Genomic DNA, 27,563 nt, shown 5'->3' on the forward strand with positions numbered 1-27,563 from the left:
TATATATGTGGCAGTTGAATGGGTGAAGCAAATCTTGCAGGATCAAGCTGCGAGATTTGCCAAGCGTCAGCTCATGTGACATCTTCGAAGCAAATTTCGCAGTTTGGTCCTACGAGATTTGCTTCGCCCGTCTTGCCACATGTCACCACCAGAAATACTATGCGTTTAAATCTTGTAGCACCAAATTGCGAGATTAAGTAAGTACTATATTGATATTTTTTAATATTTTATTTTAAATTAATAACAAAATGGGAAAAACTTGCCAAATTGCCCACAATTTTTCCACTTCGTCTAAACGACGTCGCTTGTGTTAAACCCTAATATGCCCTGCCTATGGCCTGATAAAATTCTCAAGGAACGCGGACAACTCGTGCCAGTGACTGTGAGTAGCAGCAGAGAATCACTGAAGAGAGATGAAGAGGACGAAGAAGATGGTCGAGAAAGAGAACGAAAAGATGGAGACGGCGAACGAAATCTTTGCGACTTGTTCGTTTTCGAGTCTTGGCCTCCATTCCACCTTGTGCGATCAGCTCCGAGGTTTTGCCCTCCCCACTCCTCTCTCTCTCTCAGTTGCGTAACCCATAGCCCTAAAATTTAAGCCATGGCTTTGGTTTCGGAATCATTACAACTTTACATCAAAATTCAAAGAAAATTTGGAGAAGAAACTTCAAAGTGAATACTACTGAAGTTGTTCAATTTGTTCAGGGTTCCCTGTATCAGAAATCTCAATTTTGGAGATCCATTTCTTGGAGAAGGGGGAAAAAAAATAAGATTTGGAAAAGAATAACATGTGCGATTGACATAAAATATTTTACGTTCTCCCCTCTATGTCCAGATAGATTACATCAAAATTTAACTAAAATAGATGGGAGAATATTTTAGAAGAGAAAATTAAAAAAAGAAAATTATTCAATTTGTTGAGAGTTATCTATATTGGTAATCTCAATTGCATTACGTTTTCTCTGTATTTCCCGGCAGAAAGGATGGGTTTCGAAGTTCCAACCCTGGTGCAGGCTCAAGCTATTCCTGTCATTCTCTCAGGGCGTCACGTGTACACTTCTTGCCCTTCATCAATGTAACCTTTTTAAAAAGTCTACTTTTCAGATTTTGGGTTCTGAACTCCACAGTGTTTGTGTGCTTGTTCTTTGGTGGAAAATTTCAGACTTGTTAATGCTGCTACGGGCACTGGCAAAACTGTAACATATTTGGCTCCAATTATTCATCACTTGCAGAGTTGTGATCCTCGAATAGAGCGGTCTGATGGAACATTTGGTATGCATGTACTGTTTATCCAAGCTTTCATTCGCATCCCATGACCTGCATTATTAAGAATTATTCTATAGACAAGGAAACTCACATTTATATTTTTCTTTTATCTGACTAGAAATGGATTATACTTCTCCCCTAAATTTTTGTTTTTGTTTTTGTTTTTATTTTTTGTTTTTTGTTTTTTTCCTTTCTGTACCTTCTTATTCTTAACCAGTTGAGTATGTGATTGGTTATTATACTTTTCCCCTGGGTGGTCAAAAACAAGAGAACTGATGAAAAAAAATCCCAACAGTTAAATATAGATAGGTTTGAGGAATTCTCTCCCTCTCCCTCTCTCATCCACCAAGAAACAAAGTCAAGGCAACTGCTAGAAGATGCAGACTGCATATGAGCTTTACTTATAATTATTTATGCTACAAAAAACAAGGTGGCTTTCACCTTTCTGCTCTTATCTAAGTGGAGTGGATCAATGGTCTCCTTAAATAGGTTTATTTCATAAAGATTAGAAGCCAACTTATTGGAGTCACACTGTTAATCGAGGAAAATATGCTATATGGTCAACATGCAATATGGACACATGAATGATCAATGCAAATGTCTTCCAAGTCCATAATATTGCATGAGATAAGTTAAAAGAAGAAAAACAAGGGAACAAACTTGCTCTCTATACTTGTGTTTTTTTTTTTCAATAAAATTTGGGTTTCTACCTATCATTCATCAAATTGACCCGCTTTTTAAACGTAAAAATCCCATGTAGTAGGCTATTTAGTTTTGCAAAGGCATGACTATGGGTATGAAAAATGTTATGTTAGCCATTAAGTAATTCCATGCTTAGTCATGATTGATGCTTCATAATGAAAATTCTATCATTTGGAGTGATTCTTCTCCCCTATAATGTTAGATGGCTAGGAGGACCAAGGTAAGAGGAGAGTGGTCAAGGATTTAGTCAATAAGGCAAGTCATGAGATTTTTTTTTTCTTTAGGAGACTAAGTTGAGGGAAGTAGATTGTTTCCTTCTTTGAAGCTTTTAGGACTCTAGGAATAAAGATTGGGTGGCTTTACCCTCGTCTGAGGCGATGGGGGTGGGGTTCAAATTATGGTGTGGGATATGAGGATGGCCTCCGTTAAGGATTGCCTTGATGAGTCTCTCTTTGTCAGTCTTGTTAGCGATTAGAGGCTTTATGGAGCGGTTAGTTTACAGTTTCAACTTGTCCTCCTTAAGAAATTTATTTCTTTGATGAGTTGGTTGGTGTTTTCGCCTTTGCAATCCACGTTGGGTGGTGGGTAGGGCTTAGCATTCGGTCGGTAGACCTCAATATAATCAATTTGATTAATTAACCAAAAAAGTTCGGTTATGAAATTGGGCTAACTGAACCAAACTGAATTAGCCTGTTTACTGAACTAATAATCGACCGATTAGTACTTCAGTTAAATTAGTTAACCGATTTTAACTGATTTACGTGTGCTTATTAATATACATTATATATAAATTATTAATATAAATTACTATGTTAATTTATATATAAATTAATATATACGTTAAATTATTAAATAATACTAATAATTTAATGTATATATATATTGATTGAGATTTATATTACACATAAATTATTAATATATATAGATAAATTGGTTTATTTGGTTAATTGATTGAACTGATCTGGTATACCAAATGATAACTGATTTTTTACGAAAATAAAAATCAAACCAACTGAATTACTTATATTAATTGAATCGAATTAAGCGAATTTACTTGGTTCGGTTGGTTAATTCAATTTTGATCAAATTATGGTCATCTCTAATGGTGGGGGGGTGGGGTTCAATGGTATTCACAACTCTAGAGATAAATTAGGGAGCTGGAGGATCTGTACAAGTATGTGGAGGTTTGATTAGTGGCCATTTACTTGGTTGGTGTTAGAAGATTGACAGGCTTCCTCGCAGATTGATAGATTCTTGATTACTAACATGTGGAAAGACACTTTTCCACAACTGGTGCAGCAAATCCTTCCTAGGCCTTCCTTTAGCAATCGCCCTTTGCTCCTTAAGTCCAACCCGTTGTAGTAGGGATCCATCCCTTTTCAATTTGAAAATATATTGTTGATGCATTCCTCCTTTCTTGAGTGTATGAAAGAATGGTGGGGTGGTGTGAGGTCTAGAGGTGGGAGGGTTTTAAACTGATGAAAAAGGTGATGTATGTCAATGTGAAGTTGAAACAAGGGAATACATAGGGTTTTGGGAATAATAAAGAGTCAAACAGTGACATCTTTGAAATTGTGGGGTTGAATAGGTTAGAGGAGTGTGGTTTGCTATGAGGAGGCTAGGGAAAGGAGGTCTACCAATGAGTTGCAATTGTTGCGTGTGTTTTTATTGAGGGAGGACATGAGTTGGCATTAGAAAGCAAGGGTGAAATGGGTCAGGAGGTGGTTTGAAATTCTAATTTTTTCCATAGGATAGCATGTGGGAGGAGGAGGAGGAAAAGCTATATTATGGAGCTTGAGTTAGATTCTGAGAATGTGGTGTGGTGACACTCCTAAATTGGGGCTGAGTTTGCTAAATTTTTTATTGAGGAGCTCCTGAATTGATTGACGGTGGAGGGTTTTGGTTGCAGCCCTGTTGAGATGAGTTTAGGTCAGTGCTTGAGAGACCTTTCAAGGCCAAAGAAACTAGAAAAAAGTGTTTGGTCTGTCCAGGGATGAAGCTTCTAGTCCTGATGGTTTCACAATGGTAGGAGAACTGGGAGGTCTTGCTAGAAGACATTTCAAGGTGTTTTAAGGAATTTCATCGTATTTGTTGGTGGGTTATAGTGTGAATCCCTTATCATCTTCCTTCACCTATTTCTCTTTTTCTCTCAGATCCGTTCTCTTCCAGCTCCTTCTTTTCTTTCTTCTCCCTTATTCTTTCTTTTTCTCCTTCTCTTAATTCGTTTCTCTCTCTCTCCTGTAACTCTCTCTCTCTCTCTCTCTCTCTATATATATATATATATATATATATATCTGTCCTACATTACTTTGCCACCAGATGCAGTCCTTTGTTCATCACATTCATGAGTTGCAGGCTAAGGTAAGGTGAAAACCTGCCATGAATAATATTGATTAGAAACTTGCTGTGCATGTGCATTGTAGAGCTAGAGAATTTAATGCTGGTGATTGTGTCATGGTTCCCACTAGACCTGAACGAGTCCGCAGAAATTCATTTAAAATGCTCCATGCCTGTGCCGTTGGCCCTTTCTCCATTCTTAAGAAGCTTGGACCTAATGCATATTTGCTTGATTTGCCTACTTACGTTTTGTTACCATTATTCTAGTTTTTCAAAATGAAGAATTTTACACCTTGCCAAGGTACCTTTGAACTTCTTGCTTTGTCATCTGGTACTCATAGAAGATCAGCACTAACTCAAAACTCCTTCCATTTCCAGCTACAGGACAGAATGGAGTCCATTCTGGATGATGAGTTAGTGACATCTCCTTAGGCTGGTTTTTAACTGTATTTGTTTTACTGGGGAGCTCATCTTGCTTCAGATGCTATATATGGTATATGAAGGATGCTGTTTATGAGATTGTTCTTGAGCTGTTAGGGCCATATTGACAGTCACACTCACTGAGGCCAAGTTCCTTTTGGCTGGGCGATTATGTCGGAGGATCTCCTATATCTTTTAGGTTGTCTATTTGGGATACTTTAGGCATAGAATTAGGAAACTATGATTGCACTTAGCTTTTTTTTCTCCCTGTTGTGTGACTTTCTGTTATCTTGGGTTTTTTTATGTAATTTGTGTTTTAGTTCGTTGTAGGTGCTAATACTTGGTTTGTGAGTTGTATTAGATAGTTATAATATTTTTAGTTCAGATTTCTATTTCAGTTTTCCCTCTGTTTCTCTCTCTCCGTCTCTCTTTTACTGCCTTGTCCTTTCCTCTCTTTCTTCCTCCTCCTTCCCCTTTTTCTTCTTCCTTCTTCTCCCCTTCTCTTTTTGTTCCTTCTTTGTTCTGTTCTGTTCCCTGTTCTATCCTTGATTCTCAGTTCTGTCCAGCAGCCTCTTTTATTTTATTTGTTGCGATGTCCCGGGAGCGAGGGTACCCCGGGAGGCGAATAAAAATGATAAGTGTGTGATTTTTTGGGACAAAATTGGAAGCTTGGAGTCGCCACTAGCCTTTTTTCTTGATGTGGTTAGAACACCTGATTACTATTCAATTAAGAATAGTATCGGCCTGCGTATGCCAGGATTGAGATCGGGAGTTTAGTTATGCTAGGGGAAGGTATTCGCACCCCTTATGCACCCGTTCTACGAATGATACCTAACTAACTAAGAATTATCCCCAAATTGAATTCTAATAATCTTTTAATTTACTCCTTAAATAAACAAAATATATGAACAAAAATATATATGATAAATGGAAAAATATTTGAAATGGGGTGTGGTTTAGGAATGCCTAATAAGACCCCTAAAAAAATTTGGAATCTCCTTAGGAAAACCCCCCTCAGAGCTACAACAAGTGAGGCCTGCAAGGCCCATTGCCCTTTTTATGATCATAGGAACACACCCACACAAAAATACATAATACTATAATACAAAAATACTTAAAAAATAATGCAATACATAATACAAAATATAAACATATAGTATAAACAAAAATACCAAAATACGTAATAATAGTAATAATAAAAATATATCATATTAATAATAACACATAAATAAAAACACACTACTATAATAATAACACTATAATAATAATACCAAAATAATACTATAACACAATACTATAATAGTAATAACACATAATAATAATACCATAATAATAATTTAACACATACTATAATAATAATAACACATAATAATAACACCATAATAATACTACCTTAATAATAATATCATAATAATGATATAACACATACTAATAAAAATAACACATAATAATAATACCATAATAATTTTTAGGGCTTGATTTGTTTCCATATTGTACATTTAGGGTTTCCTTTGTTGTTATATTAGGGTTTTCATTATTAATATGGTATTATTATTATGAGTTATTATTATTATAGTATGTGTTAAATTATTATTATCGTATTATTATTAAGGTAGTATTATTATGATATTATTATTATTATGTGTTGTTATTATTATAGTATGTGTTAAATTATTATTATGGTATTACTATTATGAGTTATTATTATTATAGTATGTGTTAAATTATTATTATGGTATTATTATTAAGGTAGTATTATTATGATATTATTATTATGTGTTATTATTATTATAGTATGTTTTAAATTATTATTATGTGTTATTTTTATTAGTATGTGTTATACTCCTTTTCTGCTCTTCTTCTTCAGGTCGTATTCTTCTGGTGTTATTCTTCTGTGTTCTTCTTCTTATCGTCTGTGTTCAATCTTCTTCTGGTCTTCTTCTTAAGGTTGTCTTCTTTCTGGGTATTATTATTACGTGTTATTACTATTATAGTATTGTGTTATATTGTTATTATGGTATTATTATTATAGTAGTGCGTTTTTATTTATGTGTTATTATTAATATGATATATATTTTTTATTATTATTATTACATATTTTGGTATTTTTGTTTATACTATATGTTTATATTTTGTATTATGTATTGCATTATTTTTTAAGTATTTTTGTATTATAGTATTATGTATTTTTGTGTGGGTCTGTTCCTATGATCATAAAAAGGGCAATGGGCCTTGCAGGCCTCACCTATTGTAGCTCTGAGGGGGTTTTTCCTAACGAGATTCCAAATTTTTTTGGGGGCATTATTAGGCATTAAACCGCACCCCATTTCGATTATTTTTCCATTTATCGTATATATTTTTGTTAATATATTTTGTTTAGTTAAGGAGTAAATTAAAAGATTATTAGAATTTAATTTGAGAATAATTTTTAGTTAGTTAGGTATTGTTCGTAGAACGGGTGCGTAGGGGGTGCGAATACCTTCTCCTAGCATAACTGAACTCTCGATCCCAATCCTGGTATACGCAGACCGATATTATTCTTAATTGAGTAGTAATCATGTATTTTAATCGTACTAAGAAAAAAGGTTAGTGGCGACTCCAAACTTCCAATTTTGTCCCAGAAAATCACACACTTATCATTTTTTTTTCACCTCCCAGGGTACCCTCTTGGGGGCAATCCAAACTCCTCGGCCCTTTGGGATCCTGTGATTGAGAGGGTGGGTAGGAGAGCGGAGGGTTGGAAGAGGGTGTATTTTTCTACTGGGGTTTGTGTCATACTCATTAGTGCCTCACTTTCCAACATCCATAATCATTTCATCTCTTTTTAGAGTGCCCTTGAAAGTAGCTAGGGCTCTTGAGAGGTTGATGGGTTGTAGGGAGAGTAAGAGAGATCATTTAGTTAGTTTGGAGGTTGTTAGAAGACCCAAATCTGAACAGGCACTGGGGCCAAGGTTGTTAGAATCGGATCCTAATTCCTATGTAGGATCGTTAGAGGGATTTGTAGGATTTGAACATAGGATCTGTTTGAGTATCGTAAGATTCTACTTAGAATGCAAAAATAAATATTAAAAATATATGTATGTGGAATTTTATGACAATTATTAAGACTAAAATCTTGGCTAGTATGTATGAGAAATTAAAGGAATGTAAGCTACTAAAAAGCTTATCTGCTACTTTAATTAGACTGTTGGAGTGATCATTCGTCAGTCATCACTCATAAGTATACAAATTCAGAATTCTGACTCTTTGACCATAAAAAGAAGAAGAATGAAAGATAAGAAAAGAATCAAAGAACCAGTTAGTAGTCGGAACCGCTGTCCTTAAAAAATTAGGAAAGAATCAGAGGAAATTCAGACTCAAGAGCTAGCTCTCTGGTTGTCAAAAGTCTTGACTCCAGAGCTTTCTGCATCTGTAAGATTGCATCGAAGAACAAGAGTGTTAGCTTTACCGTGAACCTAAGAAGGGGGGTGAATTGGTATTTTAAAATTGATGTCCTAGGTCAATATCCTAACAACAGTATTTTCACAAACCTAAAGTCAATCTAGTGCAAGTAAAATAAATCAATTGCAATATATAGAAAAAATTAAATAGCACAATTTAATCAACCAAGCATGCACCGGAAAGCAGTAAAAAGTAAGTGACACCCAGAAGTGTTATCGAGGTTCGGAAAATTGCCTACGTCCCCACCTTGACTAACAAGCACAAGGATTACCACTATAATGCTCACTTAAACGGGTGGAGCGGCACCTAAACAACCAGGTCCATTAGCACAGGGCTTACCTCAACCTTTACACACAATCTGTACCGGGCTGGATTACCGCCCCCTCAAGCTATGTCTGAAATACAATAATATTTTTCTCAATAAGACAGGTACAATGATTATGCTTTCATGTAAAACAGATATGTACCCAATACACGCAATCACATACACATCAACAATATGGATATAGTGTAAGCTCAGTGATGCAAATAATTGTGCAAACAACATTCAATAGGGTATGATCAATGGAATGCTCAAGAGTGTTCAATACAAGCAATATCTTGGAATTTAAGCAAAGCACATTTCAATAGCAAATCAAGATTCCAAAGATATCAATCAAATATTCAAACTAGCTCAAGAAAATTTTCTTCAATGATATAAGCACACTGCTAGTTTGAAAATAGATTTTGGCTTATTGAAAATATTTTTGCACAATAAAAATCAAAGCCATGGCAGTCTTGCAACAATTATGCAAAGACCCCAAAGCTTGCTAGTCTATCCCAACAAAGATTTATAATATGAAATAAGTGGGATAAAACTAAGCCAAACTCCCCAAAAAGAATATCAATAATCACACAAGAAAATAAGAGTTTTAGCACAATCTAGCAATCGCAAGCACACTATATACGCTCACAATCTCAAAATGTATCAAGGGAATGGAAATTTGAGAGTATTTGGACAAAAAGAGTATATGCAAAAGAGAGGATTCTTGGCTAATGAATTTGCTAATTAAATCCTAATCCTCACAAATGAGCTTATATTTATAGGCAAGGTAAAAATTATAACCATTTGGGACTTGTTAGGAATTCTTAGAAAAGTTCCAAAATATTTAAACACCATTAACCCATATTAATCCGTATTTACCTCAGTTAAAATATTTTTAAGCCGGCGAGGTTCGGGTGGCTGAATCGTGGTTTGGTTGCCCGAACAGACACAATTATAAAAGCTCTTTAAATCAGTTCGGCAGCCCGAGTCCCAGTTCGGTGGCCCGAACAAAAGTCAGAAACATTTCTTCGGATTTTCGGGTGCCCGGTCATAGGTTCGGTAGCCCGAACTTAGGTATTCGGTCGCTCGGGCTTTAATTTGAACTAACTTTCTCGGTAGCCCAAGTTGGTGAGAGGTCCTTTTCAGGTGGTTCGGGCACCCGTGGAAGGTATGCACAAAATGGTTCGGTCGCTCGAGAGCCTAAGTCAACAGTTGACTTCTCAACATTTTGGGCGCCTAAGGAGTTTTGAACTCTTGGGGTTCGGTCGCCCGAGTTCTCTCAAATTCCCTAACAATATTCAATTAAGTGCATTTTTAACACTCCTGAATTTTGTATGATATATATGTATGAGTGTTGGGACTTAGAGTCATACTAGGGTCTTACTGAGCTTACCATATATCCTATATGCATGATATGCAGGTAATTATTACAGACCATATCCCTAGTTACTATTACAGACCTATATTACATTAATTGAATTTACAATATGAATTAAAATCTTCAGGGTCTTCGTGTCTTGCTTCAAGTGTCATTCCTTGGGATGCTCATCTAAGCCTGCACATACACTTGAAAACCATCAAATATCTAAGTATTTGTCATTATCAAAACCGGGTGTGACCTATAAGGTCAACAAAGAGCTTTGCAAGCTGACTGAATTCTAGAAGAGAAGAACTGATCGAAGCCTAGAACCCAAGAACTCCAAACTAATTGAAGAAGAAATCTGCAAGAAGTGACCCAAGAAAACCAAAGCTGATTGAACAAGAACAACCATGCAAGCTTATTGAACAAGAACTGGAAAACAAAACTACTGCTGCTATTGAGAGTTCTCTGCATGCTGAACCTTTTTCATTTGTGCTGTCGAGAGAGACTAGAGTTCTCTACAAATTGCCGCTGTTGGGATGTATACAAAGGAAATAAATCTAGGTGTTATTTTGCCCTAATTGTAAAAGATTTGGGCCAAATGGGCCAACAGAGCTTCAACCCAAAACTATTAGGCCAAGAAAAATGCATCTTGGAATTCATATTAAAAGCTCAGGAAAAAAAAAAGGCAGTCTAGTTCACTAAATGGAATCAGTAGTAGGATCATGATTCTATGATTCTACTTGCTACTCTACCTGATCTTGATTCTGTATGCGATCCAGATAGGGATTTTGATAACTATGTCTGGGGCTTGGCAATGTGGTATCCAAAAATGTTTCCCTAATTGGTGGTTGTGGAGGTTTCCTTTGGACGTGAATTCCTATGGTACAAGGTGATTAAAAGTAAATGCATGCTCCATTGAAATAGGTGGGAGACTAGTGGAGCTTATTATTTCTCATGCATTCCACTGGAAGTTCATGTCCCAGGTTGCATATCAGTTTTTTTGTTCACCCATGTCACAATGAGAAACCACAACAAGGTTTGCGTTTGGGAGGATGTTTGGGTGGATGAGGACTCTTTGGAGCTGAAGGTGCCTTGTTTGTTTAATCTTTCTTCTCTCCACAATAACCTATCAGCTCATCCTACTCTTTGAGAGGGGCTCTCTTTTGTGGGACTTTCATTTTTTCAATAATCTCAATGAAAGACACTAGTTGACGAGCTTACAACCTTGTGTGTTTTTTTTTTTTTGGTATTGGACCATTGCGGTGGATGGAAGAATTTGGGAGGGAGATCCTTCTGGGTGGTTCTCTTCAAAATCTTTTTCTTCACATATCTTAAGAAACCTCTTCAGATAAGGTTGATGCAAATACTGTTTGGAATAGAATGGCGAATTCTATCGTAAGGATAGCAAAAGAGGTTTTAGGTGAGTCCAAAGGAAGATACTTGGGTAGTAAGGAAAATTGGTGGTGGGATCAAGAAGTTCAAAAAGCCGTTAATGACAAAAAGAAATTGGTATAAGATATGACAAAATTGTAGAAATATAGAAAATCTTGAAAAATATAAAGAAGCAAGAAAAAATGCGAAAAATATTATCAATGGAGCTAAATATAGAGCTTATGATACTTTATATGCTAAGCTAGATACAAAAGAAGGAGAAAAAGGCATTTGTTTATATACTTGCTAGAGTTAGAGGAAGAAAATGCAAAGATTTTGGTTTTGTAAAATGTATAAAGGACGCGAATGATAATGTCTTTATTAGAGAAGAAGACATAAAATAAAGTTGGCGGTGATACTTTGATAAATTGTTCAATGAAAACCAAAATGAAAGATTGAACCTGGAACTGACAAATGAAGGGAAGATAAAAAATAGGAGAATTATTCGTAAAATTAGAGTCCTTGAAGTTGAGATGACATTAAAAAAGATGAAAAGTGGGAAATCTATAGTACCAGATAAAATAACAATTGAAGTTTGGAAATGTTTAGGGGGTGAATGAATTATTTGGTTAACTAATAGATTCAATAATATTATAAAAAATCAAGAAAATGCAAGAAGAATGGAGGAAAAGTATGTTAGTATCTCTGTGTTAAAACAAAGGCGACATTCAAAACTGTAATAACTATTGTGGAATTAAGATTATGAGTCATATGATGAAATTATGAGAAAGGGTAATTGAACATAGAATAAGATTAGAAATGAAGATTTCAAAAAATCAATTTGGTTTTATGCCTTGGAGAACAGCAATGGAAGTTATTTATGTTTTAAGAAGTTTAATGGAAAAATTTAGGGAAAAGGAGGACTTGCATATGATTTTATTGATCTAGAGAAAGCTTATGATAACCTAGGGAAGTTCTTTGGTGGGTATTAGAAAAGAAGGGAGTTTTCAATAGACATACGGAGGTCATTAAGGATATGTATGATAGAGTAGTGACTAATGTTAGGACCATAGCAGGAGAGTCTAGAGAGTTTCCAATCTCAATAGGTGTTCATCAAGGTTCTACTTTGAGTCCTTATCTTTTTACTTTAGTAATTGATGAAATTATTAGGAATATCCAAGATAATATCCCTTGGTGTATGTTGTTTGCTGATGATATCATGTTAAATGATGATAGTAGGAGCGGAGTGGAAAATAAGCTAGAACTTTGGAGAGCCACATTAGAGTCTAAAGGATTCAGGATAAGTAGGAATAAGGCTGAATATATGAAATGTAATTTCAGTAATGTAAGGAGTAGTAACAGAGAAAAGATTAAGCTGGATAATCAAGAGATTAATAGCATTGATAGATTTAGATATCTTGGATCTATTATGCAAGGTGAAAGGGAAATTGAAGAAGATGTAGCACATAGAATTAAGACAGGTTGGGTAAAATGGAGGAGTGCGTGAAGTGTGCTGTGTGATCGTAGAATACCCTTAAAATTAGAAAGAAAGTTTTTATAAGACGACTATAAGACCAGTTATGCTTTATGGTTCATAATGTTGGGCAACTAAGAAACAACATATACAAAGAATGAAAGTTGTTGAGATGCGTATGCTAAGGTGGATGAGTGGTTTAATAGTGAAAGATAAAGTAAGAAATGAACATATATGCAGAAACTTAGACATAGCACCAGTTGAAAACAAGATAAAAGAAGGGCGACTTAGATGGTTTGGGCATTACGTGTGAGGAGTGAGTTAGTTATGGTTTTCTGACATGAATAGGGGTAGGGGTAGGGGTAGGGATAGGCTTAAAATTACTTGGAATGAGGTGGTGAGGGAGGATTTCATAGCCCTTAATCTAATAGAGGAAAATGTTCTGGATTGGATGAATTGGCGGAAAAGGATTCATGTAGCCAATCCCACCTAGTGGGACTTAAGGCTTGTTGTTGTTGTATCTTAAGAAATGCCTTCTCTCAACTCTTTTCCTTAGTGCCACATCATTTTGGAAGGTTAAGGTTCCTTGGAGGATTTGGATCTTCATCTGGATTGTGACTCTAAATAGGATCATTTTGCACTATATATTATAATAAGAAGGCCCAACATGTCTCTTAGTCCTAACATATGCTTGATGTGCTGCGAGTCTAAAGAAACGAACGCTCAGCTTTTTCTACATTGTAAGGTGGCATCCCATCTTGGTAATGCTCTCTTCTCTTACTTGGTGGCGCATCGGAATTTGGGAGATCCCTTGCTCATAAGACATTGGGGTTTTGATTCATGTAGGAAGGGCTGTGTTCTATGGATTGGTGCAGTATTCACAATCATATGGATGCTTTGGATTGAGAGGAATGCGAAAACTTTTAAGGGCTACACAACTTGTCGTCATCGATTATGGGATAGTGGCATTCTTGACTTCTTTTGGGCCCATTCTTTTGGATATTTTGGGGGTTTATCACTTCCGACCTGCAAAGGGATTGAAAGGCTGCTCTATTGGAATCCTTTTGGTTGTAGCCAATTGTCCCTTGAGGACGTCTTGTCTACATCCTTTACATTGTTTTGGTTCTTAATTAAAATTTTCTCTTATCTCAAAAAAAAAAAAAAAAAAAAAAAATCTTATGGTATTAGTTTCATGATAAGTAGCCATGGATTCCTGAAATGTTTGGAAAGCAGCAGTTGTTTTAAGACAGACATTTGCTCCTATGTAATTTTTGGTTTCATTTAGCTTGGGTGTCTGATGCTTATCATTACTTCATTAGCCAAAGATCCTGCTTCATTGGCTAAAGACTCTGAAATTATCACTTCTGTTTCTGTACCATTGAAAGGGCATTGCTACTCATTTTTGTATTGCCAAATTAACTTGTTCAATTGAAAATTATTTTTCTTGAATTAGTTTTTAATTGATATTTTGTTAACAGCGTTGGTTCTTGTACCAACACATGAGTTATGCATGCAGATATATGAAATCCTACAAAAGTTGCTGCATCGTTTTCATTGGATTGTACCGGGCTATGTAATGGGTGGTGAAAATCGGTCAAAAGAGAAAGCCAGGCTGCGCAAAGGTAGTAAATTATCTATTGTCTGTTGACTTTAATCTTGGACTCAGAAAGGTTCACTTCCCTATTTTGTTATTTCACAAATTATGCGGTTCTGAACCCTCTGGATCCTAGAATCTAGATGGTTTAAAACATTAGGGGTTGTTTGGTATCCCTTGAAGAATTATGAATTGGAAGAGCCAGACAGGAAAACTCTGTTCAAGAATTATGAAATGGAAAAACCAGAAATGAAAATTAAAAACAACAAAAATTAAAAACTGAAAACGGTGACTTGTTTTTAGTAATTCTAAAACTGAACAAATAACAAATTTGATTGAATATAAATGCTAATTTTTGTGTTTAAATCAAATAACAATTTTAAAATATGATTAAAATATTAAAATTACAAAAGTAATACAAATTACAAAATATTACAATAAAAAGAAAAGTTATTATAACTATTTTACTTAATTACTATAATTCAAAATTCACTTTTTACTGCTTACGAGAGCAATCTTTTTGTACATGACAATTGATAAATAGTAAAAATCATTATTTTAATGAATATATATATATATATATTTTAAGTTAGAAAATTTATGAATATTTTTATCTTAATTTTATCTCAAATTCACATGGTCATTTTATAATATTATGCATAGAATGAATAATTTAATCCACAAAAGTTAATTTTGGATATTAGAGTACGCTGGGAATAGTTGTCAAAACAACTAAAAACAATGAAATTGATTTTCACTTTTTTCGACAAGAGCTGAAATTGATGATAGAAAAAACAAACTAGCAACGTAAATAAAAAAGTGTTGTGATAATGTGATTCTTCATTGTACAAAAACAAAAACAGAAAACAGAAAACAGAAAACATAAAGTTCAAATCAGAAGCGATTCCAAACAGGCCCTTAACTTCAATCTTTTGTGAGAACCAGGTTTTTTTGTTGAACTAGAAGGTGCTACTCCATCCCTTTTTTTTAATTTTTTTCTACCATCTTCCTCCTCTCTTCTCTTCTAAACCAATGGTTTTACTTTAATCAATGTAAAAAAAGAAAAAAAAAAAGAACTTGATTTCAGTTGTATTTTCTAGAGAGGAATGATCATCATTTAAAAGTTTACGAACATTTGATGCTTTGATTACCCTTATTTAGGGGTTCATCTTCCTTTATATTTGATGAATTTTGTTGCCGGAGGCATCCAAAACGAATGTTTTTGGGCAGACTAGTCGCGCATTAGACTTAACTATAAAATTGTGTTTTTTCAATTCCATAATTTCTTGGATGACTCATAAATGCCTGTAAAACTAGTTTCTTCAATCATCTGAATTTGATTTGACCAATTTTTACCACTTCATGGATTTTCTTAGGTTTTTGATTGATTTCAACTGAAGTACTGGCTGGTTCCAGTTTTTGGAGCACTGCGTGCATGACGCCATAACCCTTATGAATTTTGCTGCCAGAGACATAAAACTAATGTTGTGTGGGCAAAACTAGTCATGCATTAGAGTTCACTACAAATTTATTTTTCATTTCCATAATTTCTGGAATGATTACTGTTAAACTAGTTACTTCAACCACCTTAATTTGATTTGACCAATTTTTACCCCTTCCTAAATTTTCTTGACTGAAGTACTGGCAGGTTTGGATATTAGAGCACTAATTGCAGTTACTAAATGAATAAATCGTGGGTTAACTGTGTTTTCTTTCATCACACCAAGCAAGTTCCCATTGGCTCTCCTTTGTACACAGTGTTGCTTTCATACCAAATCTTTCCTCCATGCTCCTGCAGGAGCACTTGTTTATTTAAACTATACACACCAAACTGAAGTTTTTTCCCAATTTGTCTTTTAAAAAAAAAAAATATTAAATAATACCTTTCTCGTGAAAATAATTCCTGGAATAACCCTGACGTAATCTCGCTACTTGGAGTAGCGAGATTTGTCGCGTGTCATTTCGGGAATTATTTTCCCAAAAAAAATATTATTTAATATATATTTTTTTTAAAAAAATGATAAATCAGGAAATAAATTTTGCTGCGTAATAAATAGGGAAATATATTCTTATAATATATTTTTTTTAAAAATGATAAATCGGGAAATAAATCTTTTGAGTAATAAATTCTTCTACGTAATAAATCGGGAAATAAATTCTTTCTATAAATTTTTATATGCTATCATATTATTATATATAATAAAAATATTAATAATGATATCATAATATTAATATTATTTTTAAAATTTATGTAATATATATTATATATAAATTGTCATATTATAATAAATTGTCATATTAATATATTTGATCACTAATTTTGGATTTGAATTCACAAATCAAAATTTAATATATGAGTGCATGCTCTCAAGTCTTAATTAACAAAACAAGAGTTAGAAATCTAAAAAATAGTAAAAAATATTTGTTACCTTTTTCTATATGAATTTTAAAAAATAAAGTACGTCATTTTTAATTATTTAAAAAATAAAAAAATAAAAAAAGAACTATTTCTACAAGAAAATAGTGTCAAATTTTTTATACTGTTAATTTATTTTAGAAAAAATTTCTAAAAAATGTAAAATTAGCTATTTTTTAAATATTTTTTAAAACTAAAAATAAATATTAAAAATATTTTCCATAACTAAATAGACCATTAATTTTTTTTAAAGTCTTCATGATATTTATTTTTACATTTAACTGGTGATTAGAAAGTCATAAATGATGGCAATTTTTATAATATTACGCAGGAGAATTTATTTCCTGATTTGTTATTTTTTTTTAAAATATATATATTAAATAATATTTTTTTGGAAAAATAATTCCCGAAATGACACGTGGCAAATCTCGCTACTTGAAGTAGCGAGATTACGTCAGGGTTATTCCGGAAATTATTTTCCCGAGAAAGGTATTATTTAATATATTTTTTTAAAAAAAAGACAAATTGGGAAAAAACTCCACCAAACTGTCTTAGCTTGCTATCAACTTGTTCTCAATGGTGCTTTTTAAAGGCCTTCAATTTTGAATTGTTTATGTGCTTGTCTTGCCTATTATCTCTTTTAGCATTTCAATTCTAAGTGCATTCTATACAAAATGTTGTTTTACAGTTTTTAAATACTTTGTAGCAAAAGTCGAACCCTCATAGTTCCCATATAAATTTTTCGAACATGATATTTATAGCCATTTTAAGCTGACTGTTAAATGTGTCACTTGCACAACATGTGATTGTGAGTGAGTAGTCTTGAATAATATATTTAAAACTATTAAAGTTTAGATATTTTTGAAAATAGATTTATAATATGTTAGCATAATTGGGTTGATAAATTAAAGTATGGATGCTCAAACTATTGATAATACATTATCGTAATTGAGTTTATAGATTAAAGTATAAATGCTAAAAGTTTTTAAAAAAAAATTAATTTTCTTTGCACTTGCAAAATGTGGGTACAGGTACAAGCATGGGACACTCTTATGACACAACGCAGATGTAAGAACGTTGCAAATCTTGATTATAGGATTTAACTAGCAGTGACATGCTATTAAAATTACAAATATTATATTTGAATATATATATGCACTACATATTAAATTATAAGGTTTATGACACTACTTAAAAAAAAATCTTATTAATGCAATTGCTTCTTTACTCTTTAATGTTGTAAAACTTCTCAATATATGACTTCTTCCATTTAAAATGTCAATAATTTATTGTGATTTTTTCTTTAAAAACACTCAAAAGTGAAAGTGTTTTTCTTTTGTAATTATCATGTTTTAATACATCATTACATGTCTTAAACATATTAAAACAAGTGTTGGATGAGTGTCTTAGAAGTGTCCTAGGAAAAGTATTGGAGATGTGTCATTTATCAGGTCAGAGAAGTATCCAAAGAGCGTCGGTGTTCCAAATACTACTAGAACATAGGCATGATAGCTTTGTAGAAAATGTCTAGCTCTTATCCTTTATAACCTTGCAACATTGTTACCTGGTGTTTGTCCATATTTTCTAAACAAATTAATAAAACTTGTTCATAATTATTTTGATTTTAATTTAATATTTATAATATATATGTTGTTTTTAAAAACTTTGCTTGTGGTGCACTTAATGTCCCAATCTTTCACACATAGTTGGTCCCAAGCCCGGGTAAAGGAGGAGGGTTGCGTTAGGTAGCCGAAAACTAGCGTAAAACTTGTCAGATTACTATGATTTGAATCTTTGCTGATTATTCGCTAGGACATCCCCTATGAGCAACACACTGCACTTATACCACTTGGGTGTTGCGAAAAGTGAGCGAGGATTGGGTTAGGTCATCGCCCAGAACCGACGTTTTGTGTTGGCACCTGGACACGGTGTCAAATATGCGAGGGTTCCGGCATTATTGTAGACATGGGCGGGTAAAGAAGTTAGTTCAAGAGATTAGGATAAGATTTGCTACTCAGAATATAGGAATACTTACGGGTAAAAACATGGAAATTGTGAACAAAAAGATTAGAAGAAAAATTAATCTAATCTACCTTCAAGAAACTAAGAGGGTGGGGGTGAAAGCCGGAGAAATTGAAAAATCAAGGTTCAAATTTTGGTGCACTAGAAGAGAAAAAGATAAGAATGGGGTAGAAATTATTGTAGACAAAACTTAAAAGATAGCGTTATTTATGTCAAAAGAGTAGGGGATAGAATTATAAAAATCAAGATGGTCTTAGACTAAGAGATGATAAATGTCATTAGTGCTTAAACTCTTCAAGTGGGCTTAGTAGAAAACCTTAAAAGACAACTTTGAGAAGATATGGATAGTATTATACAAGGAATATTAGGGGCTGAGAAAATATTCATAAGAGCAGATTTGAATGGACACGTCGGAAGGGATAATAAAAGTTATGTGAGGATACATGGAGGATATAGATATGGAGAGAAAAATGAGTTTGGGGAGATGATCTTAAACTTTGCCATGTCATATGATTTTATTAAAATGAATATTTGCTTTAAGAAGAGAGAAGAACACTTAATAACCTTCAAAAGTGAACAAAATAAAAGTCAAAATAGATTTTTTCTTATCTAGGAGGGTAGATTGTTTATCGTGTAAGGATTGTAAAGTTATCCCAGGGGAATGCTTAACCACACAATATAAAGTTTTAGTGTTAGATATATGCATTAAAAAATGAAAGGGGAAGGATCAAATAAATCAATGCAAGAGAACTTGGTGGTGGAACCTAAAGGAAGAAAATATGATAAAATTTAAAGATAAATGATCAATGATGGTGATTAGGCGATAGAGGATGGTGTAGACACAAACATTGTTTGGAGTAGGATAGCTAGCTCTATTAAAAAGATAGCAAAGGAGATTTTTGGTGAATCAAGAGAAAGATTCTCGAATAGCAAAGAAAGTTGGTGGTGGGATCAAGATGTCCAAAAAGCTATAAAGATAAAAAGAATTTGGTATAAAACATGGCACAAATGTAGAAACGTGGAAAACTTTAAAAAATATAAAGAGGGGAGAATAGATGCAAAAAAGACCGTTAGTGAAGTTAAACATGGATCTTTTAATAATTTGTATGCTAAATTAGATACAAAGGAAGGGAAAAGAGACATATTTAAACTTGCTAGAGGTAGAGAAAGAAAGAATAAAGACTTAGGTAATGTAAAATGTATAAAAAAGTGAGGATGATATTGTCTTGGTTAAGGAGGAAGATATAAAAGAAAGGTGACGAAGTTACTTTAGTAACCTATTTAATGAAAACCAAGTGGAAGGCTTAAACTTAGAATTAGCAAATGAGGAAAAGGCTAAAATATATGAGATTTATTTGCAAAATTAGAGTTAACAAAGTTAAGTTTGCACTGAAAAAGATGAAAAATGGAAAAGCAATAAGATCGGATAACATCTAATTAAAGTTTGGAAATGCCTAAGTGATAACTGAATTATATGGTTAAATAAGTTATTTAACACAATTATAAAAACTAAGGAAATGCCAGACAAATGGAGGAAAACACTTTAATACCTTTATACAAAAATAAAGGAGATATTCAAAATTGTAATAACTACTGTGGAATTAAACTTATGAGTCATACAATGAAATAGTGGAAAAAGGGTAGTTGAACAAAGATTAAGGTTATAAATGAAGGTTTCAGAAAATCAATTTGATTTTATGCCTGAGAGATCTACTACAAAGGCTGTATATATTTTGAGAAGATTAATGGAAAAATTTAGGGAAAAGTAGAGGGACTTGCATATGGTGTTTATTGACTTAGAGAAAGCATATGATAGGATACCTAGGGAAGTTCTATGGTGGGTTTTAGAAACAAAAAAGGGTTTATGTAATAGGTATAGATGTCATTAAGGATATGAATGTTGGAGTAATGACTAGTGTTAAGACTATAGGTGGAGAGATTAGGGAATTTTCAATCACAATAGGTGTACATTAAGGATTTGCTTTGAGCCTTTATCTTTTTGTTTTAGTAATGGATCAACAGAGTAGGAGTATCTAAAATGAGGTTCCATGATTATGTTATTTGCAAATGATATTGTCTTGATTGGTGAAACTAGGGGTGAAGTAGAATGTAAGTTTGAATTATGGAGGGAAGCTTTAGAATCTAGAGGTTTTAGAATAAGTAGAAATAAGACGGAATATATGACATGTAATTTTAGTCATTGTGGGAGGAATATGGGAGATAAAGTTAAACTTGATGATCAAGAAATCAATAGCACTAGTAGATGTTGATACCTTAAATCTATTATGCAAGTTGAAGTAGAAATTGAAGAGATGCAATGCATAGAGTTAAAGTAGGTTGGGTAAAGTGGAGAAGTGCTTCAAGTGTGTTTTGTCATCATAGAATACCCTTAAAATAAAATGGGAAGTTTTATAGGACGACTGTAAGACCAGCTATGCTATATGAATTAGAATGTTGGACAACTTATAAATAGCATATTCAATAAGTAAAAGTTGCCGAGATAAGAATGCTAACATGGATGAGTAGTATAACATTAAAGGATAAACTAAGAAATGAACATGTTTGCGGTAGTTAGGTGTAGCTCTTCTAGAAGATAAGATAAGGGAGAGACGATTCAAATGGTTTAGTCACTTGCAACATGGGTCATATAGTGCATCAGTGAGGAAGAATGAGTTAGTTACTGGGAGGGGCAGTAGAAAGGGTAGGGATAGACCTAAAAGAACTTGGGATGAGATAGTAAGGATTTAATGACCCTGAATTTGTTGAAGGAAATTGTCCACAATGGCATAAATTGGCGGAAAATGATTCATGTAGCCTACCCCACCTAGTGGGACTTAAGACTTGGTTTGTTGTTGTATGTTTTTAAAGTTAAAATTCCAAAAGAGAAGGTTATATAGACGAGGATATCAAAGAAAAAACAGCAGTGTAAAAAAAATTAATAAATTTAGTATTGAGTTATTATATAGGAGCAATATTAACTCTCTGAATGGCATATTTGTGAGTCATGGTTTCATTTGTATAATATTGAAATATTATTTAATTCATATGCTTGCATGATATAAAGGGACGTATAAATCGAATTCATTGATTTTGATACACAGTTTATTTATGTATAAAAAGTTAAACATCTATATAAATTTTGATTCATTGATCAACATCTTAATAGGTACTAATTTTTATTTAGTGAATGGTCTGATAAATTTTTATGATTACAAATAATTTAGCTGTCTTTAGTCTTTAAAAAAACAATGGCATTTTTTTTTTTTTTCAAACGTATTTCACCCCATCTATGCTTACATGTGTATGGTATAAGATTAGAAGGCCTGCCATCCTCTATGGGCTGACTGCTCACCAAGAATAAGCGAATAACATATTGTAACAGAAGCTGCTTCGCTCAACATCCATAAAATATTCTTGTTTATTGCCAAAAAAAAAAAAGGTTCGCCCTTTTTAAAGTGGCCTAACGGATGCTAATAAGTGAAAAATATATATGCTGATAGTTAACATACTAGCAGTAACTAGCAAAATTAGCTGATTAATCAACAAGATCTCAGAGTTGGAAAATTCTAATGTCTCCTCGATAAAGTGACAGTAGGATGGCCATTTTGTCCGTACTTCAATTCTACCTCTCTGTTTTTCTGTGTAATGTTCAACAAATTCTTAAATATGTTGCATGATGATTTCCACAGATTTTAATGAGTGGACTGTTACAGCTTAACATGCTTAAAATCATAATTTGCTTTGTTAATTCTTGGCATCAGGGAATGTTGATCTCTTACAGGGTCCTTTTCAGGCATATCCATTCTTGTAGCCACTCCTGGCCGTCTTTTGGATCACTTAAAGAATACATCATCTTTCTTGCATGGGAATTTACGCTGGATAATCTTTGATGAAGCAGATAGGTATGGTAGAACTTAAGGTGCAACTATTTCTTCACCAAGGGTTTATTTTATGAACTCTCCTTTTTCGCTTTGATAGGATTTTGGAGCTAGGATTTGGTAAAGAAATAGAGGAAATACTAGATCTTTTGGGTTCAAGGCAAAGCAGATATATTAGCAAGGAAAATGTGGTTTCAAGGTTTTCTGAATTTCAGAGGCAGAATTTGCTATTATCAGCTACCTTGAATGAAAAAGTAAATCATCTTGCTAAGATTAGCTTAGAAAACCCAGTTATGATTGGTCTTGCTGACAAGAAAATGCAACCAAGTCTGTCTCATGAATATTTTGAAGATGATGAATTGAGACATTCTTGTGAAATTAGAAGCTCTTCAATCAGCAATTACAAACTTCCGGCTCAATTAGTTCAGAGATATGTGAAAGGTACACATTGAAGAGTGTTTAGTTTCGTGGACCTTGTTTTGGTCTGAAAATGCTGATTAAAAGTTTTCTGTAGTATGCTGTGGTTCAAGACTTGTGGTACTTATGTCCATTTTGAAGAATCTTTTCGAGAAAGAAGCTTCCCAGAAGGTAGGACTATCTTTCACGTTTCAAGTTCCATATTGGTCATTGCTTTACGTAGGGTTTTGTATTTATGATCCATGTACAAATTCTTGTCATAATTTCTCCAAACTATTTTTTGTTAATTGATGCCCTGCTTAATTACTTCTAAGCTGCATGTTATTCTTCCAAATTATTAGAATCCATAAATTTTTGGAATGCTAGGCAGTACAAATTCATAGATGTTCTTTTACATTACCTGTCCAAAGTGGTAAAAAGACTGCTAAGATGCTATTAACATAATTAAATATCTTATGAAACATTTGAATTTGTTGTGTGTGTGCAGGTATGGGTCCTGAGACCCAGCTGCTTCATGTAAAAATTCTTCTGGTTAGAAACGTACCTAGGATTCTAGTTCATTGGACTGCACATGCACACACACAGACACGCAAAAACATTATTGTTCATGTATGTGTGAATCTCATATCGTGTATGATTGTTTAAGAGTTCTAAAAGCTGTTTTCCTCTATGAATTTCCTATTCCAACTTCCAAGATTTAGTCGGTAGCTAGTTTGGTACCACAATCAATTGCTACGTTGCTAATTAGTTCAACAGTCTGCTTGAATTAATTGTTAACAAGAGCATGTATATGTTTTTCAGAGGTATGTTGGTAGGGGAATGGTGAGGTTCAAACCCTGCTCAAATGCTCTGCCCATTGCCGCTGGGCCATCATCAGGCTGGGTTTTTGATCGAGTTAATTTTTGGACTCTTTGTATCAATTTTATTGTTGAAATGATTGATTATTTATAATTTATGGACAAACCCTTATAGTGATTTTGTGGTTCAAATGGCCTGGTTTCTCATAATTATTAGCAATACTGTGAGGGACCACAATCCCATTGCTGATCCCAAAGCATCAGCGGCTTGGTTTACTTATCATATGATGCATTGTTCAACTTGATGAGCATATATTATCTCCCAATCTCAAATCAATAACATGGCCTGGGACCGCATTCTGAATCAGTGATGATAGTGATACCAACTATCACAGCTTGAACTGGTTTGCTTTTCCCTTGTCTAAGGATAGAATTTCTTTCTCCTGCACTGTTTTTGTGTAGTTTAAGGCATTGTAATTGTTATCTTCTGCTGGTTATTCAAGTTGTCAAGGTTACTCACATGCTCACTACACAGATTGTGGTATTCTTCTCAACATGTGATGCAGTAGATTTTCATTATTCACTGTTAAGTGAATTCCAGTGGCCACCTGTTTCACAACCAGAACTAGAACATAAACAGATGTTTGTAAGATGTAAAACTTTGCGGTTACATGGAAATATGATGCATGAGGATCGGAGAAGCACTTTTCAGGCCTTTAACACCGAAAAATCAGCTATTCTTTTGTCTACAGATGTTGCCGCTAGAGGCTTGGACTTCCCAAAAGTTCGATGTATCATACAATATGATTCTCCTGGGGAGGCTACTGAATATGTGCATAGGTATTGAAAGATCATTTTATTTTGGTGTCCCCATCCATCCCTTCTCCCTCTTGCCTTATGTATTGGTAATTGTTGATACTTCTAAGGGTTTTGATGATTGATTTCTTATTCACCTGCCCCTTATTGCATAAATAAGTTCCAAGTTGATATTTGACAGCACAAACATCATAAAAGCTCGTACATTTAACCCAGTAATTGCCTTGTCTAAGTCTTTGGTTGGGAACGTCTATTTTATCCATATGATGAGCCAACCTTTTAAGGCAGCATGATCTCTCTCGTATCTCCCTGTTGGATGAGTCTACAATCCACAAGATTGCTTTTCTCCAAAGAGTGTTTTTACAATCACATGGTTAGATATTAAATATGAGATTCTTTTGGATGGAAATGACTTCTGAACATGGAGATGCCTAGTCTGGGGTCTGTAGAATACATAATCCAGTCTTACAGCCTGAATGTGCTTGCTGAGATTGGACAGTGATTTCCAGGGACTGATGCAATACTTTTAATCCATGTAGGGTTGGAAGAACTGCTCGGTTGGGTGAAAGGGGTGATTCATTGTTATTTCTACAACCAGTTGAAATGGATTATTTGCGAGAGCTAGAGAAACATGGTGTAGTGCTAGAAGAGTATCCCATCCTCAAAGTGTTGGATTCTTTTCCATTATATGATCTGAAGCAGCGTGTCAAGAAGTTCGTTTCATTGGAAATGCATCCCTGGGTGCTATCGGTGCAGAAGGCACTGGAATCCTTTATCTCAGCAGAGGTATAACCTTTACAGTTTACGAAGTGATTTTTCTAGTTCTGAAGCCTGCCTGCCTTTTTTTTTTGTTCCCTTAAATATATAAATTGCCTAGTTCACTCTATTCTAAGCACAAACACATTTGCCAGGTGGATTTCCAGTTACGCCTTTTAGTTTTGGTTTGTTGTAACTGATGTCCTTGTCATTTTCCAATAATTGATTTTTTCCCCTTTCCCACTGTTGTTTGTTCCCCCCTATTAGTCGCTTGTCAGAAAGAGACTTTACTCAGAGAGTTGGGTTCATTGAATTTTGTGACCCTAGTACAGATATAGAATGATAGCACAAATCTTGGCATGTGATTAGAATTTTGAATAGGACTGTCACGACACATGGCAGACATGCTGGATATCAAGAATTCAAGACCCTAGATTTGAGGGATCTCATGTTGGAGATCTATATGTCAAATGAACTTTTAAAAGAATAAAAAGGAGATACTGGCATCCCATCTACTTGCGTGACTGCTGGTAAAATTAAGAGAATGCTGAATACTGATTCAAGTTATGAATTAGTGAACCAGATTTAGAATCAATAGAACCACTGAATGCTGAACAATTTAGAGTTATTTGGTGATTGGTCTATTTAAACATGTGAATGCATATTTGTACTGTTCTAACCTTGAAGCATTGTGAGCTCATTTTATTTTTTGAGAACCTAAAAACTATATCAAATATCAGAAATTATGGAATAGTCCAAATTACATATCAATCACAATAAAAAAAAATGTTTGCATCACAAAAATTTTATAGATTGCCAAAAAAAAAAATTGCAGAAGAAAAATGTCAATCAAAGAGATTACACATTAAAAAAAAAAAAAAAACCATGGCCCATCATTTGTTCGCGCCTATTGAACATTGATTCAAGTTATGAATTAGTGAACTAGAGCACCCCCAAATCAACAATCATTCATCCCCTACAATCTTGTGTGTGGATGAATTGCTCAATGTGTTCATGCTAGAAGATATGGATTTGAATTACTACTAATTTCAGATATGATAGAAAATGTTTGCAAGTTGAGGACAGAGGAGATGTGAGGGTGTTTTGGTTGTGGCGGCTATTGACATGTTGCTCCCTGAATAAGAGATGAGTACACCTCATATTTGGTGACACTAACAGGCATTAGAGGAAGTACTGAACAAGTCTTTCACTTGATTTTGAGCCATTAAAAAGTTAGCCTTTGTTTGGAAGCTATTAAGTGCAAACAGAAGGCTGCTTCTGCTTTGAATGTTACACTGATGTGATTCCAGTGCCAAACAACAGAAAAATTGCAAGTGAGCAGACAGTTGTTGTAGTTGCATGTAAGTTTATTTTCAGTGTGGAAAATAGAAAGGATTTTGTAATACCAACTGGTTGGGACAAGGCTTTATTTTGTTCAATTTTTTGTAAGACTATTTGCTATAGGCATCTGTGTGTCAATGATTCTTTTGATTCTAAACCTTTGTCAAATTGGTGATTATATCTACACTATCTCAGCCAAGGATGAAGAAGCTGGCAAAGGGTGCCTTCTGCTCTTGGGTCCGTGCATACACAGCACATCGTGGTGAGCTGAAAAGGATTTTTATGGTGAAGAAACTTCACTTGGGCCATGTGGCAAAGAGTTTTGCCTTGAAAGAACAACCCTCGTTGGTTGGAAAATCATTCCAGGTGCAAATAAAGAAGAGGAAGAGAGAGCAAAAACAGAAAGGTCTATCCAAAAAGAGGAAGAAAGTTTAGGTAAAGTATGGAAGCAAAACTGAAGGGTGCTAATTATATAATCATTTTGATTGCCAACTGGGAGCGATGCAGATGCCAAGGGGAATTGGGCTGTGCTACAAATCATGGCATTTTATAGCAAGATCGGCAGACTCTGCAGGCTTTTCTCGTATTCCTATTTCATCGACTGCAGTTGTTCAAGTAAATTTCTGCCAGTTCGGAACAGCTCGTTTGGGCGTTGGCATGGTTCGTATGCATTGGTCTGATGTGTGGGATTTTTGCACATAGGCCATTTGTGTGTATTCTGAGCTGTGGAATTCTGTGAATCTTTTTTTGTTGATTAATCAAGATTGTGTAATTTGATGTTGGTGTTTAAAATTTTATTGCGGATTTGTTAGTAATTATTGTAATTCCAAGGCATTTTCCAAATCTAA

General features: G+C 34.1%; 1 protein-coding gene across 4 annotated transcripts; it reads left to right on the forward strand.

Moving 5' to 3' along the window:
• Positions 1-352: 352 nt before the first annotated feature.
• On the forward strand, positions 353-27,563 carry LOC131157369 (DEAD-box ATP-dependent RNA helicase 17). 4 transcript variants are annotated; one of them, XM_058111462.1, is made up of 10 exons: positions 353-537; positions 979-1,051; positions 1,163-1,272; positions 14,157-14,300; positions 22,492-22,612; positions 22,689-23,029; positions 23,103-23,176; positions 24,338-24,642; positions 25,158-25,404; positions 26,911-27,563. In XM_058111462.1, exons 1-10 carry the CDS (start codon positions 414-416, stop codon positions 27,148-27,150), a joined length of 1,779 nt encoding a protein of 592 aa, XP_057967445.1. In that variant the 5' UTR covers positions 353-413; the 3' UTR covers positions 27,151-27,563. The 4 variants fall into 4 exon arrangements, with proteins under 4 accessions (XP_057967445.1, XP_057967446.1, XP_057967447.1 ...); XM_058111463.1 differs by having other exon boundaries at positions 22,504-22,612; XM_058111464.1 differs by lacking the exon at positions 353-537 and having other exon boundaries at positions 14,195-14,300.

This window comes from Malania oleifera, chromosome 6 (genome assembly GCF_029873635.1).
Source record: "Malania oleifera isolate guangnan ecotype guangnan chromosome 6, ASM2987363v1, whole genome shotgun sequence".
Taxonomy (NCBI): domain Eukaryota; kingdom Viridiplantae; phylum Streptophyta; class Magnoliopsida; order Santalales; family Ximeniaceae; genus Malania; species Malania oleifera.

Excerpts from the sequence above, each read along its gene's own strand:
- LOC131157369 (XM_058111462.1), top strand. The coding sequence starts at position 414 with ATGAAGAGGACGAAGAAGATGGTCGAGAAAGAGAACGAAAAGATGGAG. Across the intron at positions 1,273-14,156 it reads GCGGTCTGATGGAACATTTG|CGTTGGTTCTTGTACCAACA; the intron begins GTATGCATGTAC and ends TTTTGTTAACAG. Across the intron at positions 24,643-25,157 it reads GCTACTGAATATGTGCATAG|GGTTGGAAGAACTGCTCGGT; the intron begins GTATTGAAAGAT and ends TAATCCATGTAG.